This window comes from Loxodonta africana, chromosome 3 (genome assembly GCF_030014295.1).
Source record: "Loxodonta africana isolate mLoxAfr1 chromosome 3, mLoxAfr1.hap2, whole genome shotgun sequence".
In the NCBI taxonomy this organism is placed as follows: domain Eukaryota; kingdom Metazoa; phylum Chordata; class Mammalia; order Proboscidea; family Elephantidae; genus Loxodonta; species Loxodonta africana.
The window spans coordinates 141,795,836-141,815,244 of NC_087344.1; the positions used below are offsets into that span (position 1 = coordinate 141,795,836).

At 39.3% G+C, this 19,409-nt stretch overlaps 1 protein-coding gene across 1 annotated transcript in view; it reads right to left on the bottom strand.

The window, feature by feature from the left end:
• The window catches only part of LOC111752888 (TLC domain-containing protein 4-like), a 58,710-nt gene that overhangs the window by 22,986 nt on the left and 16,315 nt on the right, over window positions 1-19,409 (bottom strand). The window contains exon 3 of the mRNA XM_023558395.2: window positions 17,252-17,341. Coding sequence (XP_023414163.1) covers window positions 17,252-17,341 — 90 coding nt within the window. The remainder of the gene's footprint in view (window positions 1-17,251; window positions 17,342-19,409) is intronic.

The following is a 19,409-nucleotide window of genomic DNA, read 5'->3' on the forward strand; positions in this document are numbered from 1 at the left end:
GGTTTCAGAAGACATATAGGTAAATTGGTATAACAAAGCATATTAGGAAAATGTTCTGCATCCCACTTTGGTGAGAGGAGTCTGGAGTCTTAAACGTTAGCAAGCATCAATTGGTCTCAACCCCCTGGAGAAAAGGAGAATGAAGAACACAAAAGACATATGGTAAAGATGACCCCAAGAGACAGAAAGGGCCACGTAAACCAGAGACTACATCAGCCTGAGACCAGGAGAACTAGATGGTGTTTGGCTACCACCAATCACTTTCCTGACAGGGAACACAACAGTGAATCCCTGATGGAGCAGGAGAACACTAGGATGCCGATCTCTAAATCTCGTAAAAAGCCCAGGCTTAATGTTCTAACTGAGACTAGAGGGACCCTGGAGGTCATGGTCTTCAGACCCTTTATTAGCCCAAGACTGGAACCATTCCCGAAGCCAGCTCTTCAGACAGTCATTGGACTGGACTATTAGATAATGATACTGGTGAGGAGCGAGCTTCTTAGCTCAAGTAGACATATGAGACTATGTGGACAACTCCTGTCTGGAGGTGAGATGAGAAGGAAGAGGGGGACAGGAGCTGGTTGAATGGACATGGGGAATACAGGGTGGGGAGGAGGAATGTGCTGTCCCATTAGGTGGAGAGCAGCAAGGTATGTATAACCTTTTGTATGACAGGCTGACTTGATGTGTAAAGTTTCACTTAAAGCACAATAAATAAATAAATAAATAAATAAAAGAGATCTTCTGTAGTCCATAATTTCCCTGAAGTTTACTCTAGGCCCAAGCCAGTCTCCAAAATTTCCTTGAGAATAAATCATCAACTCTCCGAATTCAGAGTAGGTTCAAATCCTCTAAAGTACTTAAAGTCAGTCCACACTGAGGTCTCTGAAGTAGAAGACTTCAAACCTCTTGAGGGTAGCTAAAACTCCCTAGTGCCTTTTGTACTAAATCCAAGTTTTCAGAACTATTCCCAGACTCTCCAAATCCGGGGAGGTAAAATAAGCGTTTTTGCTTTTTTTCCAGAGTTTGGAAGGCATCATTCACACCACCAGTGGAATTTATGATGGACTTTGAAGGCTATCTAAGTGCCCGCTATAATTGACACTCCACTGTATTAAGTCATCTAAGGAATGTCTCGTTAGGAATTCTGGATCCCATTCTAAGCCTTGCAATGCACCAAATACTGTATTAGCTATGATAATACTTCCAACTGCACAAGTAACCATAATTTCTCATATGTGTATATATTAGCTAAAAGTTTTACTAAGATAATTTAGCCAAAAGATAACTTTTTATAAATGTGTTTCAAATGATTTGTTTGTAAGAGGATCCAATGAAATTGCAGATGCTGATTTTTTGGACTCCTTATTTGGAATCAGAGCCATAAATACCTTGAGCAATCATCTAATCCAGCCTCTTATTTCGAAGCAATATGTTATCATCATTTTACTGAGGACTAGAGGGACGAAGCTATTATCCTACAGTTAGGAAATAATCAGAGTAGAACAGCTTAACCCTGCTGTTTCAACCTCTACATATATCAACATCCTACACTTTTGACCTACTAATGCCCTTTGCTCAAGAAACAAATATAAATTATCAGTCCTTTATCTGATTAATAGTGTGAACTAATGCTGAAATATTTAAATCTCAATAGAAAAAAAAAGTAGGTGTCATTTATAACAAAATAAGACTGTCGACAGTTAGAACTACAAATGGAAAGAGCACAAATCATATCTTCTTTACAAGTTTGGGTCTGAAAACTACAACATATGAAAATAGAAATGCATTTTGTAAAACTGCTGCCATTGGAATGAATTTAAACTTTTCAAATGGAACCATCTTACGGATGATCCTATTATTGATAAACATAGTTTTTTTTTCTTGTTAAGTTTGCTTTACTTATTTATTATACTTTAGATGAAAGTTTACAGAACAAACTAGTTTCTCATTAAACAGTTAGTACACATATTGTTTTATGACATTGGTTAACAACCCCAGGAAAGTTCAACACTCTCCCTTCCCAACCTTGGGTTCCCTATTGCCAGCTTTCCTGTCCCCTCCTGCCTTCTAGTCCTTGCCCCTGGGCTGTTGTGCCTCTTTAGTCTCATTTTGTTTTATGGGTCTGTCTAATCTTCAGCTAAAGCTGAACCTCGGAAGTAAATTCATTACTGAGCTAAAAGGGTGTCCAGGGGCCATACTCTCAGAGTTTCTCTAGTCTCTGTCAGGCCAGTAAGTCTGGTCTTTTTTGTGAGTTAGAATTTTGTTCTACATTTTTCTCCAGCTCTGTCTGGGACCCTCTATTGTGATCCCTGTCAGAGCAGTCACTGGTGGTAGCCGGGCACCAGCTAGGTGTACTGGACTCAGTTTGGTGGAAGCCATGGTAGATGTGGTCCATTAGTCCTTTGGACTAATCTTTCCCTTGTATCTTTAGTTTTCTTTATTTTCCCTTGCTCCCAATGGGGTGAGTATCTTAAATGGCCCCTCATAGCCTTTTAAGACCCCAGGCACTACTCACCAAAGTAGAATGTGGAACATTTTCTTTATCAACAAAGTTATACCAATTGAGCTAGCTGTTCCCTGAGACCATGGTCCCCACAGCCCTCAGCCCAGCAATTTGTTCCCTCAGGGAGTTTGGATTTGTCTATGGAGCTTCCAAGACCTTGCCTTGGGCAAGTTGTGCTGGCATCCCCAGTATTGTGTACTGACTTACCCTTCACCAAAGTTACTTCTTGTCTAGTGTTTTTCCATGGCCACACCTCCCCTCCCTCATAACCATCAAAGATTGTTTGTATGTAAACCTTTTCATGAATTTTTACAGTAGTGGTCTCCTACAATATTTGACCCTTTGTGATTGACTTATTTCACTCAGCATAATGCCCTTCGGATTCATCCATGTTATGAGATGCTTTGCAGATTCATCACTGTTCCTTATCGTTGCGTATACTCCATTGTGTGTATGTAACACAGTTTGTTTATTGATTCATCTGTTGATGGGCATCTAGGTTGTTTCGATCTTTCTGCTATTGTGAATAATGCTGCAGTGAACATGGGTGTGCATATGTCTACTCATGTTGACGGCTCTTTATTTCTCTAGGATATATTCCTAGGAGTGGGATTGCTGGATCATATGCTATTTCTATTTCTAGGTTTCTAAAGAAGTGCCGTATCGTTTTCCAAAATTGTTGTATCATTTTGCTTTCTGAACAGCAGTACATAAGAGTTTTGATCTCCCCTCAGCCTCTGCAACATTTGTAATTTCCTGTTTTTTTGATTTGTGCCACTTGCCAGGATGAGATGGTGTATCATTGTGGTTTTGATTTGCGTTACTGTAATGGCTAGTTTTTTCTCATGTGTCTATTGGCTGCTTGAATGCCTTCTTTGGTGAAGTGATTGTTGATTTCCTTTGCCCTTTTTTAATTGGATTATTTGTCTTTTTGTTGTAGAGGTATTGAATTTTTTTGTAGATTTTAGAGATTAGACCTCTGTCTTATTTTCAATAGCCAAATTTTTTTTCCCAGTCTGTAGGTTCTCTTTTTTACTCTTTTGGTGAAGTCTTTTGATGAGCATAAGTGTTTACTTTTTAGAAAATCTCAGTTATGTAGCTTATCTTCTGGAGTTTCTGTGTTGTTGCTTGTGGTTTCTATGCTGTTAATGTCATGTATTAGAGCCTCTAGCATTGATCCTATTTTTCCTTCTATGAACTTTACAGTTTTTGGCTTCATATTACGTCTTCAATCAATTTTGAATCAGTTTTTGTGTATGGTGTGAGGTATGGGTCCTGTTTCATTTTCCTGCAGATGGAAGTTCAGTTTTGCCAGCACCATTTGTTAAAATGACTGTCTTTTCCACATTTAATGGACTTTGAGTCCTTGCCGAAGATCAGGTGACTGTAGGTAGATGGCTTTACATCTGGGTTCTCAATTCTGTCCCATTGCTCAATGTATCTGTCCTACCAGTACCAGGCTGTTTTGACTATCGTAGCTGTATAGTAGGTTCTGAGGTCAGGTATTGGGAGTCCTCCTGCTTTATTCTTCTTCAGCACTGCTATACTTATCCAGGGCTTCTTTCCTTTCCATATAAAATTAATGATTAGTGTTTCCATCTCTTTAAAGAATATTGCAGTATTCGGATCAGGATTGCATTGTAATTGTAAACTGCTTTGGGTAGAACTGTCATGTTCACAATGTTGAATCTACCTATCTGTGACCACGGTATGTTTTTCCATTTATGTAGATCTCTTTTGGTTTCTTGCAGTAGGGTTACGTAGTCTTTGTATAGGCCTTTTACATCCCTGGTTAGATTTATTCCTATTTTATTTTTCAACGGCACTGGGTGGGTATTTTATTTTATTTTTTTAGGGGCTATTATAAATGGTATTGTTTTCCTGATTTCCTTTCCATTGTTCTCTTTCTTGTTGTATAGGAATACCACTGATCTTTGTATGTTTATCTTCTGTCCTGCTACTCTGCTGAATCTTTCTATTAGTCCCAGTAGTTGTTTCATAGAGTCTTTTGGCTTTCTTTGTGTAATATCATATCATCTGCAAATAAGGACAGTTTAACGTCTTCATTACCAATTTGGATGCCCTTTATTTCTGTTTCTTGCCTTATTGCTCTAGCTAAGACTTCCAGCACAATGTTAAATAGGAGTGGTGATAAAGAGCATCCTTGTCTTGTTCCTGTTCTCACGGGGAAAGTTTTCAGCCTCTCTCCATTAAGAATGATGTTGCCCATTGATTTTGCATTGATAACCTTTTTTATTTTGAGAAAAACACCATTCTGTATGCATTTTATTGACAGTTTTTATCAGGAATACATGTTGGACTCTATCAAATGTATTTTCTGTATTGATTGAGGGGATCATGTAATTCTTTTCTTTCCTTTTATTTATGTGGTGGATTACGTTGATTGATTTTCTAATGTTGAACCATCCTTGCATACCTGGTATGAATCCTACTTGGTTGTGGTGTATTATTTTTAATTAATTTCTTTATTTATTTATTGTGCTTTAAGTGAATGTTTACAAAAATCAAGTCAGTCTCTCATACAAAAAGTTATACACACATTGCTATGTACTCCTAGCTTCTCTTCCTGTAATGAGACTGCACATTCCTCCTCTCTTCCATGTATTCCTTGTGTCCATTAAACCAGCTCCTGTCCCCCTCTTCCTTCTCATCTTGCCTCTAGACAGGAATTGACCACATAGTCTCAAGTATCTACTTGAGTAAGAAGCTCACGCCTCACCAGTATCATTATCTTACAGTCTGGTCCAATCCCTGTCTGAAGAGTTGGCTTCAAGTACGTTTCTATTCTTGGGCTAACAAAGGGTCCGATGTCCATGATCTCCATGGTCCCTCTAGTCTCAATCAGACCATTAAATGTAGCCTTTTTATGAGAATTTAAGATCTTCATCCCAGTGTTCTCACTCTTCATCATGGATTCTCTGTTGTGTCCCTTGTCAGGGCAGTGATTGGTGGTAGCAGTACACCATCTAGTTCTTCCGGTCTCATACTGATGTAGTCTCTGGTGTTTGTGGCCCTTTCTGTCTCTTGGGGTCATCTTTACCATATGTCTTTTGTGTTCTTCATTTTCCTTTGCTCCAGGTGGGTTGAGACCAATTGATGCATCTTAGATGGCTGCTTATTAGTTTTTAAGACCCCATACACCTCTCACCAAAGTGGGATGCAGAACGTATTCTTAATACAATCTGTTATGCCAATTGACCTAGATGTCCCCTGAAACCATGGCCAGCAACCCCCATCCGTACTACTCTGGCCTTCAAAACATTCAGCTGCATTCAGGAAACTTCTTTGCTTTTGGTTTAGTCCAGTTCTGCTGACCTCTTCTGTATTGTGTGTTGTCTTTCCCTTCACCTAAAATAGTTCTACTCTACTATCTGATTCCCCCATGTGTCTGTCAGTTTGTCACACTGTGGGGGCTTGCATGTTGCTGTGATGCTGGAAGCTATGCCACCGGTATTCAGATACCCTGCAGGGTCACCCAAGGAGGACAGGTTTCAGGTAAGCTTCCAGACTAAGATGGACTAGGAAGAAGGACCGAGCTGTCTATTTCTGAAAAGAATTGGCCAGTGAAAACCTTATATATAGCAGCGGAACATTGTCTGATATAGTACCAGAAGATGAGCCCTCCAGATGGGAAGACACTCAAAAGACGACTAGGGAAGAGGTGCCTCCTCAAAGTAGAGTCAACCTTAAAGATGTGAATGGAGTAAAGCTTTCATGACCTTCATTTGCTGATGTGGCACGATTCAAAATGAGATGAACGGGCTGGAAAAATACATTAATAATTGGAACTTGGAATGTACGAAGTATGAATCTAGGAAACTTGGAAATTGTCAAAAATGAAATGGAACGCATAAACATCTATATCCTCGGCCTATTCTCAGGAAAGGTGATCCAACCAAATGCAGAAATTATTCAATGATATCAGTAATATAACATGGAAGCAAAATTTTGATGAAGATCATTCAAAAGTGGCTGCAACAGTATTTTGACAGGGAACTGCCGGAAATTCAGGTCGGATTCAGAAGAGGAGATGGAACCAGGGCTATCAATACTGATGTCAGATGGATCCTGGCTGAAAGCAGAGAATAACAGAAGGATGTTTTCCTGTGTTTTATTGACTATGCAAAGGATGTTTTCCTGTGTTTTATTGACTATGCAAACGCATTTGACTGTGTGGATCATGACAAATTATGGATAACACTGCAAAGAATGGGAATTCCAGAACATTAGTTGTGCTCATGAGGAACCTGTGGATAGATCAAGAGGCAGTTGTTCGGACAGAACAAAGCGATACTGAGTTTAAAGTCAGGAACGGTGTGTGTCAGGGTTGTATCATTTCACCATACCTATTCAATCTGCATGCTGAGCAAATAATCTGAGAAGCTGGACTATATGAAGAAGAGTGCAGCATCAGGACTGGAGGAAGACCCATTAACAACCCGCATCATGCAGATAACACAACATTGCTTGCTGAAAGTGAAGAGGACATGAAGCACTTACTAATGAAGATCAAAGACCACAGACTTCAATATGTATTATACCTTAACATAAAGAAATTAGTCCTCACAACTGGACCAATTAGCAACATCACAATAAACGGAGAAAAGATTGAAGTTGTCAAGGATTTCATTTTACTTGGACCTACAATCAATAGCCATGGAAACAGCACTCAAGAAATCAAAAGACGAGGCCCGGCATAAGAAAGAATTACTGAAAAAGAAGAACAAAGTGAGAGGCATCACTCTACCTGATTTTAGAACCTATTATACTGCCACAATAGTCAAAACAGCCTGGTACTGGTACAACAACAGACACATAGACCAATGGAAGAGAATTGAGAATCCAGACATAAATCCATCCACATATGAGCAGCTGATATTTGACAAAGGACCAAAGTTAGTTAAAATGGGAAAAGACAGTCTGTTTAACAATGGTACTAGCATAACCGGATATCCCTTCTGCAAAACAATGAAACAAGACCCATACCTCACACCATGCACAAAAACAAACTCAAAATGGATCAAAGACCTAAATATAAAATCCAAAATGATAAAGATCATGGAAGAAAAAATAGGAACAACACTAGGATCCCTAACACATGCCATAAACTGTATACAAAACATTACTAACAATGCAGAAGAGAAACTAGATAACTGGGAACTCCTAAAAATCAAACACCTATGCTCATCCAAAGACTTCACCAAAAGAGTAAAAAGATTACCAGCATATCCAAAGAAAAATCAGATAAAATGAAAAAGAGGAAAACACAATTTATTAAAAAAAACTACTTAGCACAAAAAATTAATTACCAGAAAAAAAAAAAAACTGTCAGCAACACACACAAAAAAACATCAAAATGACAGCACTAAACTCATACCTATCCATAATCACACTGAATATAAATGGACTAAATGCACTGATAAAGACACAGAGAGTTGCAGAATGCATTAAAAAAAAAAAAACACATTCCGTCTATATACTGCCTACAGGAAACACACCTTAGACTTAAAGACATAAACAAACTAAAACTCAAGGGATGGAAAAATATATATTAAGTAAACAACAATCAAAAAAGAGCTGGAGTGGCAATACTAATTTCTGACCTAACAGACTTTAAAGTTAAATCTAGCACAAAGTATAAGGAAAGACACTATATAATGATTAATGGGACAATATACCAGGAGGATATTACCATATTAAATATTTATGCACCCAACGTCAGGGCTTCAAGATACCTAAAACGAACTCTAACAAAAGTGAGATAGACAGCTCCATAATAATAATAGGAGACTTCAACACAGCACTTTCAGTGAGGGACAGAACATCCAGAAAGAAGCTTAATAAACAGACGGAATATTTAAATGCCACAATCAACAAACTTGACCTCATAGACATATATGGAGCACTCCATCCAACAGCACACAAGTGTACTTTCTTTTCCAGCACACAGGGAACATTCTCTAGAATAGACCACATATTAGGTCCTAAAGCAAGCCTTAAGTGAATCCAAAACATTGAAATGTTACAAAGAATCTTCTCTGACCATAAAGCTAGAAATTTACAACAGAAAAAGCAAGGGGGAAGAAGTCAAACATATGGAAACTGACTAAGACCTTGTTCAAAAACTACTGGGCTATAAAAGAAATTAAGAGAATAAAGAAATTCATAGAATCAAAGGAGAATGAAAGCAGATCCTACAAGAACCTTTGACATACACTAAAATTAGTGCTCAGAGGTGAACTTATAGCAATAAATGTACACTTCCAAAAAGAAAAAGGGCCAAAACCAAAGAATTATCCCTACTACTTGAACAAATAGAAAGAGAGGAACAAAAGAAGCCCTCAGGCACAAGAAGAAAGTAAATAATAAAAATTAGAGCAGAATTAAATGAAATAGAGAACAGAAAAAAATAATTGAAAGAGTTAACAAGACCAAAATCTCGTTCTTTGAGAAGATTAACAAAATTGATAAACCATTGGCCAGAATGACAAAAGAAAAACAAGAGAAGAAGCAAATAACCCAAATAAGAAATGAGATGGGTGATATCGCAACAGACCAAACTGAAATTAAAAGAATCATAACAGAATACTATGAAAAATTGTACTCCAACAAATTTGAAAACCTAGAGGAAATGGAAAAATTTCCAGAAACACACTACCTACCTAAGCTAACACAAACAGAGGGAGAAAAACTAAATAAACCCATAACAAAAGAAGAGATTGAAAAAACTCCCAGCAACAACAACAAAAAAGCCCTGGCCCTGATGGCTTCACTGAAGAATTCTACCAAACCTTCAGAGAAGAGTTACCACCACTAGTGCTAGAGGTATTTCAGAGCATAGAAAAGACAGGAATACTCCCAAGCTCATTCTCTGAAGCCTGCATAACCTTGATACCAAAACCAGGTAAAGACACCACAAAAAAAAGAAAGTTACAACCAATATCCCTCATGAACTTAGACACAAAAATCCTCAACAAAATTCCAGCCAATACAATTCAACAACATATCAAAAAAATAATTCACCACGACCAAGTGGGATTCATACCAGGTATGCAGGGATGGTTCAACATTAGAAAAACAATCAGTGTCATCCACCACCTAAATAAAACAAAAGACAAGAACCACATGATATTATAAATTAATACAGAAAAGGCATATGACAAAGTCCAACACCAACTCATGATAAAAACACTCAGCAAAGCAGGAATAGAACGAAAAATTCCTCAACATAATAAAGGGCATTTATACAAAGCCAACAGCCAACATATCTGAAATGCAGAGAATTTGAAAGCATTCCCCTTGAGATAGGGAAGCAGACAAGGATGCCCTTTATCAGCACTCTTTTTCAATATTGTGCTGCAAGTCCTAGCCAGAGCACTTAGGCTGGACAAAGAAATAAAGTGCATACAATTTGGCAAAGAAGAAGTAAAAGTACGTATATTTGCAGATGACATGACCTTATACACAGAAAAACCTAAAGAATCCTCAAGAAAACTACTGAAACTAATAGAACAGTTTAGCGGAGCATCAGGATAGAAGACAAACATACAAAAATCAGTTGGCTTTCTCTACCCCAAGGAACAGAATGTCAGAGAGGAAATCACCAAAACCATACTATTTACAATAGCCCCGAAGAGGATAAAATATTTGGGAATAAATCTAAACAGAGATGTAAAAGACCTATACTAAGAAAATTACAAGACACTACCGCAAGAAACCAAAAGAGACCTACATAAGTGGAAAAAACATACCTCGCTCATGGATAGGAAAACTCAACATTGTAAAAATGTCTATTCTACCCAAAGCAATCTAAAGATACAATGCAACCCCGATCCAAAGACTGATGACATTTTTTAATGAGATGGAGAAACAAATCACCAACATCATATGGAAGGGAAAGAGGCCCCGGATAACTAAAGCATTACTGGAAAAGAAGAACAAAGTGGGAGGTCTCACAATACCTGATTTTAGAATATATTATACCATGACAATAGTCAAAACCGTCTGATACTGGTACAACAACAGACACATAGGCCAATGGAACAGAACTGAGAATCCAGACATAAATCCGTGTATCTGTAAGCAGCTAATATTTGACAAAGGCCCAAAGTCAGTTAAATGGGGGAAAGACAGTCTCTTTGACAAATGGTGCTGGCATAACTGGATATGCAAAAAAAATGAAACAAGACCCATACCTCACACCATGCACAAAAACAAACTCAAAATGGATCAAAGGCCTAAATATAAAATCTAAAACAATAAAGATCATTGTCATGGATTGAATTATGTCTCCCAAAAAATGTGTGTATCAACTTGGTTAGGCCATGATTCCCAGCACTCTATGGTTGTCCTGCATTTTGTGATTGTAATTTTCTGTTAAAGAGGATTAGGGTAGGATTGTAACACCCGTACCAGGTCATATCCCTGATCCAATATAAAGGCAGTGTCCCTGGGGTGTGGCCTGCACCACCTTTTATCTCTCAAGAGATAAAAGAAAAGGGAAGCTAGCAGAGAGGGAGGACCCCATACCACCAAAAAAGCAGCACTGGGAGCAAAGTGTGTCTTTTGGACCTGAGGTTCCTACTCTGAGATGCTCCCGGACCAAGAGAAAACTGATGACAAAGACCTTCCTCCAGAGCTGACAGAGAGAAATGAAGTCTTCCCCTGGAGCTGGCACCTTGAATTTGGGAGTCTAGCCTACTGGATTATGAGAGAATAAAAGTCTCTTTGTTAAAGCCATCCAGTTGTGGTATTTCTGTAATGGCAGCACTAGATGACTAAGATAATCAGAAGAAAAAACAGGGACAATGCTAGGAGCCTTAATACACGGCATAAACAGTATACAAAACATTATTAACAATGCACAAACACCAGAAGAGAAGCTAGATAATTGGCAGCTCCTAAAAATCAAACACCTATGCTCATCCAAATACTTCAGCAAAAAAGTAAAAAGATTATCTACAGACAGGGAAGAAGTTGTTAGCTATGACAATTCCGATCAGCATCTGATCTCTAAAATCTATGTGATACTGCAAAAACTCAACAACAAAAATAAAAATAACCCAATTAAAACATGGGCAAAGGATATGAACAGGCACTTCACGAAAGAAGACATTCAGGAGGCTGACAGATACTTGAGGAAATGCTCACTGTCATTAGCCATTACAGAAATGAAAATCAAAACTACAACTAGATACCACCTCACCCCAACAAGGCTGGCATTAATCCAAAAAACACAAAATAGTAAACATTGGAGAGGTTGTGGAGAGACTGGAACACTTATACACTGCTGGTGGGAATGTAAAATGGTACAACCCCTTTGGAAATCAATTTGGTGCTTCCTTAAAAAGCTAGAAATAGAACAACCATAAAAAAAAGCAATTCCACTCCTTGGAATATATCCTAGAGAAATAAGAGCCTTCACAGGAACAGATACATGCATACCCACATTCATTGCAGCACACTTTACAATAGCATAAAGATGGAAGCAACCAAGGTGCCCATCAATGGATGAATGGATAAATAAATGATATATATTCACATAATGGAATACTATCCAATGATTAAGAACCATTAATCAGTGAAACATCTCATAATATGGAGTGATCTGGGAGGCAATATGCTGAGTGAAATTAGTCAGTTGTAAAATGAGAAATATTGTATGAGACCAGTGTTATAAGAACTCTCCAAAAAAAAAAAACCCCAGTGCCATCAAAGTTTAAGCACCGGGGAGGGAGGGAGAGGGTTTTTTATTGATCAATCAGTAGATAAGAACTGCTCTGGGTGAAGGGAAAGACAACACTCAATACATGGAAGGTCAGCCCAGTTGGACTGGACTAAAAGCAAAGAGGTTTCCGGGATAAAATGAATGCTTCAAAGGTCAGCGGAGCAGGGGCGGGGGTCTGGGGAACATGGTTTGAGGGGACTTCTAAGTCAATTGGCAAAATAATTCTATTATGAAAACATTCTGCATCCCACTTTGAAATGTGGAGTCTGGGGTCCTAAATGCTAACAAGCGGCCATCTAAGATGCAGCAATTGGTCTCAACCCACCTGGAGCAAAGGAAAATGAAGAACACCAAGGTCACAGGACAACTAAGAACCCAAGAGACAGAAAGGGCCACATGAACCAGAGACCTACATCATCCTGAGACCAGAAGAACTAGCTGGTGCCCAGCCACAATCGATGACTGCCCTGACAGGGAGCACAACAGAGAACTCCTGAGGGAGCAGGAGATCAGTGGGATGCAGACCCCAAATTCTCATAAAAAGACCATACTTAATGGTCTGACTGTGACTAGAGGAATCCCGGCAGCAATGCTCCCCAGACCTTCTGTTGGCCCAGGACAGGAACCATCCCCGAAGACAACTCATCAGACATGAAAGGGACTGGTCAGTGGGGGGAGAGAGATGCTGATGAAGAGTGAGCTAATTAAATCAGGTGGACACTGGAGAGTGTGTTGGCAACTCTTGACTGGAGGGGGGATGGGAAGATAGAGAGAGAGGGAAGAAGGCAAAATTGGCACGAAACAAGAGACTGAAAGGGCGGACTCAATAGGGGGAGAGCAAGTGGGAGAAGGGAGTAAGATGTATGTAAACTTACATGTGACAGACTGATTGGAATTGTGAATGTTCACTTGAAGCTTAATAAAAGTTAATTTAAAAAAAAAAGTTTAAGCACAGAAGTCAAAGTTTAAGCACAGAAGTAAATATTCTTTGATGGTTACAAGGGTGGGGAGGGAGGGAGAGTGGTATTCACTAACTAGATTTTTGTTGTTTTTGTTAAGTGTCATCAAGTCTGTTCCAACTCATAGCGATACTATGCACAACAAAACACTGCCCAGTCCTGCACCATCCTTACCATTGTTATGCTTGAGTCCATTGTTGCAGCCACTGTCTCAATCCACCTCCTTGAGGGTCTTCCTCTTTTCTGCTGATGCTGTACTTTACCAAGCATGATGTCCTTCTCCAGGGATTGATCGCTCCTGGCAACATGTCCAATGTATATAAGACGTAGTGTCGCCATCCTTGCTTCTAAGGAGCATTCTGGTTGTACTTCTTTTCTGGTTTACCTCCTCCAAGACAAATTCGTTCATTGTTTGGGCACTCCATGGCATATTCAATATTCTTCACCAACACCACAATTCAAAGGTGTCAATTCTTTGGTCTTCCTTAATCACTGCCCAGCTTTCACGTGCATACGATGCAATTGAAAACACCATGGCTTGGGTCAGGCAACTTAGTCTTCAAGGTGACATCTTTCTTTTCAACACTTTAAAGAGGTATTTTGCAGCAGATTTGCCCAATGCAATGTGTCTTTTGTTTTTTTTTTAATTTTTATTATGCTTTAAGTGAAAGTTTACAAATCAAGTCAGTCCCTCATACAAAAACTTAGATACACCTTGCTATAGACTCCTAATCGCTCTCCCCCTAATCAGACAGCACACTCCTTACCTCCACTCTCTATTTTTGTGTCCATTGGGCCAGCTTCTGACTCCCTCTGCTCTCCCATCTCTCCTCCAGACAGGAGATGCCAACATGCTCTCATGTGTCTACTTGATCCAAGAAGCTCATTCTTCACCAGTATCATTTTCTATCCCATAGTCCAGTCCAATCCTTGTCTGAAGAGTTGGCTTTAGGCATGGTTCCTGTCTTGGGCTAACAGAAGGTCTGGGGACCATGACCTTCAGGGTCCTTCTAGTCTCAGTCAGACCATTAAGTCTGGTCTTCTTCAGAGAATTTTGGGCCTGCATCCCACTGCTCTCCTGCTCCCTCAGGGATTCTCCGTTGTGTTCCCTGTCACAGCAGTCAACAGTTGTAGCCAGGCACCATCTAGATCTTGTGGTCTCAGGCTGATGTAGTCTCTGGTTTCTATGGTCCTTTCTGTCTCTTGGCCTCATAATTACCTTCAGTCTTTGGTGTTCTTCATTCTCCTTTGTTCCACGTGGGTTGAGACCAATTGATGCATCTTAGATTACTGCTTGCTAGTGTTTAAGACCCCATAAGCCCCTCTCTAAACTGGGATGCAGATTGTTTTCTTAATAGATTTTATTATGCCAATTGCTTTATCTTCAGTTCGTTAATTCTGCCTTCCATTTCCTCAGTTCTGCTCCTCGACTTTCTACTGAGTTGTCTAATTTGGAAATTTTATTGTTAATCTTTGGAACTTCTGATTGCTCTCTTGCAGCCCACTGAATTTTTCATTATGCTCTTGAATAACCTTCTTAATTTCCTTGACTGCTTTATCTGTGTTTGTTGGTTTGTTCTGCATTTTGCCTGATCTCCTTCCTGATCTCTTGAAGAGTTCTGTATATTAATCTTTTGTATTCTACATCTGGTAATTCCAGGAATACCTCTTCATCCAAAAGCTTCCATGATTCTTTGTTTTGGGAGTTTACTGAAGTGATCATGGTCTGCTTCTTTATGTGATTTGATATTGACCGTTGTCTCCGAGCCATCTTTATGTTATTGTATTAATTTATTTTATGTTTGCTTACTGTGTCCTAGCTTCTTGCTTTGTTTTGTTTTGATGTACCCAAATGGGATACTTGAGTGAGCTAACTTGATTGTTGGAGCCTTTGAAGTTCTAATGTCCTGTCACCAGAAGGCTAGAGCTGTTACCAGGTAGATGAGCCTAGGAATCCATTCATTATTTTTGTATGGATTCAGATCAGGTGTCCAGGTAGTCGGTCACCAAGTGTGTGGTGCAGGCTCTCACCTGTGATCTTAGAGGAGTAGTGGTGATTTGTGTACGCACAAGTTTCTGGTTGCAGCGGGGGGGGGGGGTCACAATCTGAGCAAGGCAGAGGGCTGACAACTTTCTCCTGAGTGTCTGTGGGGAAAGCTCTTCCCTGTTTTCTAGAGTGCACAGGTGGGTGGGCTCTGCAGCTGTACCACAGGCATCCAATGCTTTTAACTGTAAGGACTGGGAGGCACCACTTATCCTTGGACCTTGGTCACAGGTAGATAGATGGCATGGGTGGAGCCACCAGTCCTCAGCCCCCTGATATGGGTAGATGAGGACCCTGTTTAACAAGCAGAGTGGTATCAAACATCAAAACCCCACCTCTCTACTGCACAGCTTAAACAGCTAAAGTCAGACCTCAGGCACATACACCCTTGCAATATAACAACAGGAGCTGGGGTCCATGCAGAGGTGAACGTCGTTTAAAGTCTGTGGACCGCTTGGATCTGGACAGGAGATGCTTCTGCCCTAAGTTCCAAGCTTAGGGATATTATTTTTCCTCCATTTGTTAATTTGTTCCCTCTCTAAGGCTGGGAGAAAGGCTCAGATGTGCAGCAGAACCTATCTCAGGCCCATGGAAATTGACTGTCACAGAAGCCAAATTGGAGCAGAGGGAGGAGGGATCAGATAGATGGGACAGAGTTCTTTCAAAAGGGGGGCTATTAGATCTGCACGGTAAATTAGACCAAATCACTTATCTTGTGCCAAGAGTGCTATTTTTGCTGACTCTGGAAGCATGCATAGATTCTGTGCCCCGTTTCTCTGTGGCTATTGAGACTGTGTCCCAAATGCTACCGCTGGCCCTGCCACAGTCACGCCAGAGAATTGTGGCTGCGCCACTTCGCTCGTCTTCTTTGGCTGAAGTAACCACGTCTCAAATGCTACCATCAGCCCCTCTGTGTTCGTGCCGGGGGAGCAGGGTGGTGCCACTTTACTCACCTTTCGCGGAAGTAACCGCTTCCCAAGTGCTACCGCCAGCTCCACCGCAGTTGCACCAGGGGATTGGGGCTGAGGGGCACCTGTTCCTGCCGAGTCAGGTCCAGCAACTCCTAACTGCTTCTGCTCCATCTCTCCCTCCCCCTGCCACTCAGTCCGATTTCTTAAGTTTGCCTTTGATATTCAGAGTTCCTAGCTTGTCATATACATAACTGATTCACTTGTTTTTTCAGGTCTTTGTTGTAAGATGGACCACTGGAAGCTTCTGACTACTCTACCACTGTGGCCCTGCTCAACTGTTCTGTATTATTCTTTTGATATGATACTGAGTTCTGTTGGCTAGAATTTTGTTCAGAATTTTTGCATCTATATTCATGAAAGATATTGATCTGTAATTTTCTTTTTTTGTGGTGGTTTTGCCTGTTTTTGGTGTCAGGGTTATGCTGGATTCATAGAATGAATTCGGAAGTTTCGGTTCCTTTTCTGTGTTCCAAAATAACCTGAGTAGTACTGGTGTAAGTGCTTCTCTGAATGTTTGGTACAGTTCTCCGGGGAACAAAGTTATTACTGATACCTCAGATCCTCTAATGTGGTAATAAATTCTGCTCATGTAGCCATCAATAGTTCTCATTTTTCATCTCTTTGAAATCAATTGATGGCTACAAACTATCAATTTGAAGACTAAGTCTTAAGTAGCTGTTATACAAGTTGACCAATGTGTCTCACTAATAACTCATTTTTACTCAGAACAGTATTTATAATAACTTGGTTTAATTCACTAACAGTGAGAATGTTTATATCATCACCATATGCTCCCTATTTTTGATAACAATTGCAATATTAAGACAAAATGACCCTCATTGTATGTGTTCAAATCTAAAATAAATCATTTTAAGGGCCTTGCTAAAAATAATCTTGAACACAGGCATTTTCATGAAACACATACCATCTCTATGCTTTATGTTTTGAAGTAAGAAATGTTCTTATTAATAATTAATATAAACATAGAAATCAAATTGACTATCTTAGAAATAAACAGCTTACCAATGCAGATTAACTGTAGCAGCCTCATGAAATAAAAAAATACACAGGCTAAAAATTCCAACCACTAGAGCTTCGCATGTGGATACCACCCTGAAATGAAACAAAACACATAACAAAGATTTCAGATCCTTTGCACCAAACTTTAACTCATTCTGGCAAGACATTTAGCCTTCTTAAAAGTTATATCTAGAAGCATTTAAATATCACAGTGGAATACATCTGAGAGCACAATAGAAAAATGCCATTTTGAAATCCAAGGGCCACACTTTACTTTGGAATTAATGACAAAAAAAATGCCCATGACTGCCATGCCCTGCTAGAAAACTGAGGAATCACTTCTTGGTGAGGAGCTCTAAAGCAGAAGCATATGTGATAAAGCGGTTGATGGAGTTTTGTACAGAGAGGCGGCAACTGGTAAGCCCACTACCCAGCACCCTGCTCCCAGCTCCATCTCCAACAGTGTCACTGCAGGCTGAGTTCCCTGCTCTTTAGGAATCAGCTGGGAATGCTTCCAAATGTACTGGCCCTAACCACTTCCTTATCCTTGAAATGGAGCTGTGGTGGCACACTGGTTAAGAGATGAGCTACTAACCAAAAGGTCAGCAGTTCAGCAGTTCACATGCACCAGCTGCTCCTTGGAAATCTTATGGGATAGTTCTACCCTGTCCTATACGGTCGCTATGAGTTGGAATCTACTGAAAAGCAATGGGTTTGATTTTTTTTGTTTTTGTTTGTTTTTTTGTTTTTGGTATAATTAAAACAATTCAGATGGATCATGAAATGAAGATGTATTACCTGGGAGATCTCAGTTTTAAAGGTACATCCACATGCATTATTTCACCTGATTTTTGTAACAAAGCCGTGAGAAAGCTAGGGCAGCTATTACTAGTCCTTTCACAGTATTATGAAAGCACTTACAAGTAGGGCAATTCAGGCCTGGTTTTAAAGAAGCACTCAAGTGAAAGCAAAATGTTCACAAGATCCAGGTCCAATTTTCTTTTATAGAAGGAATAAGGTTTCAACGAGAAACATCAGTTTCTATGAACATATCCTGCTAATTAATAACTTAATGACTCAAAAGATACCCAAATTCTATGATGTGCCACTTTAAGATCTATATGTAGGTACTATGTAGTTATCCACACAGGGAAGTTTTTTATCCAACACTTTAGGTCTTCTCACATCTTGATTGAGCTTACAAGTAATGAAGTTTTCTTTTCTCTTCATTAGAATAAAAGATGAAAGGAATAGCAAAGCTTTTTCTCTATAAATTATAGGTATGCAATAAATAGCTCTCCACAATATGATCCTGGATCTTTAAAAATAACTGAAATATATCAACCAAGATAAAGCTTGATGTTAGAAAATCTCATTGTAACATGAAAAGCCAATATATTTGATCTAATGGATGATACGTTTCTAAATAGATGAGTGTAATCATATTAAATCAAATATTATTTTAACATCTCAAAAAATCTAATTTAAAGGCACTGATCCTTTGCCAAAGGATCATTGTTAAGTGTGAATACTTAGGCCAATTTACCTGACTTAAAAGTCTGGAATTTTCACACTAAGCACATCTGTATTATATTTGGTTGAGCAAGAGAAAAACATAAACTCCTTGATGATTAAATGAAACACTGCATCTAAGTCATCCTATAGTCAGCTTTCCGTTACTGTTCCAAAATTGTATAAGAGGGAAAAAAAGGATAGCCTCTCTTACTAACCAGTTTTAGTGTTCAATAACCTTAGTCCAAAAGTTTCCTTTCAGCAGAATTTTCTTTGTTTTTGATACTCAGGCCTCAAATTCTCTTTTCTGTTGAGATACTATATGGTAAATGGAATGGATTACAAGCCCTCAGCTGATGGAAATGGTATATAATTCATTAAAACAAAAAACCTGTTGCTGTTCAGTCAATTACAACACATAGCGATCCTATAGGACACAGGAGAACTGCCCCATAGGATTTCCAAGGCGCAGCTGGTAGATTCAAACTGCTGACCTTGCGGTTAGCAGCCAAGCTCTTATCCACTGCCACAACAGAGCTCCTATAATTCATTAGAGGACAGTTAAATGTAACACGGACCAAATAGCTCCCATTATAAGTAACAGAAGAAACAGACACCCTGTGCTGACATACTATTCTATATTAAAAGC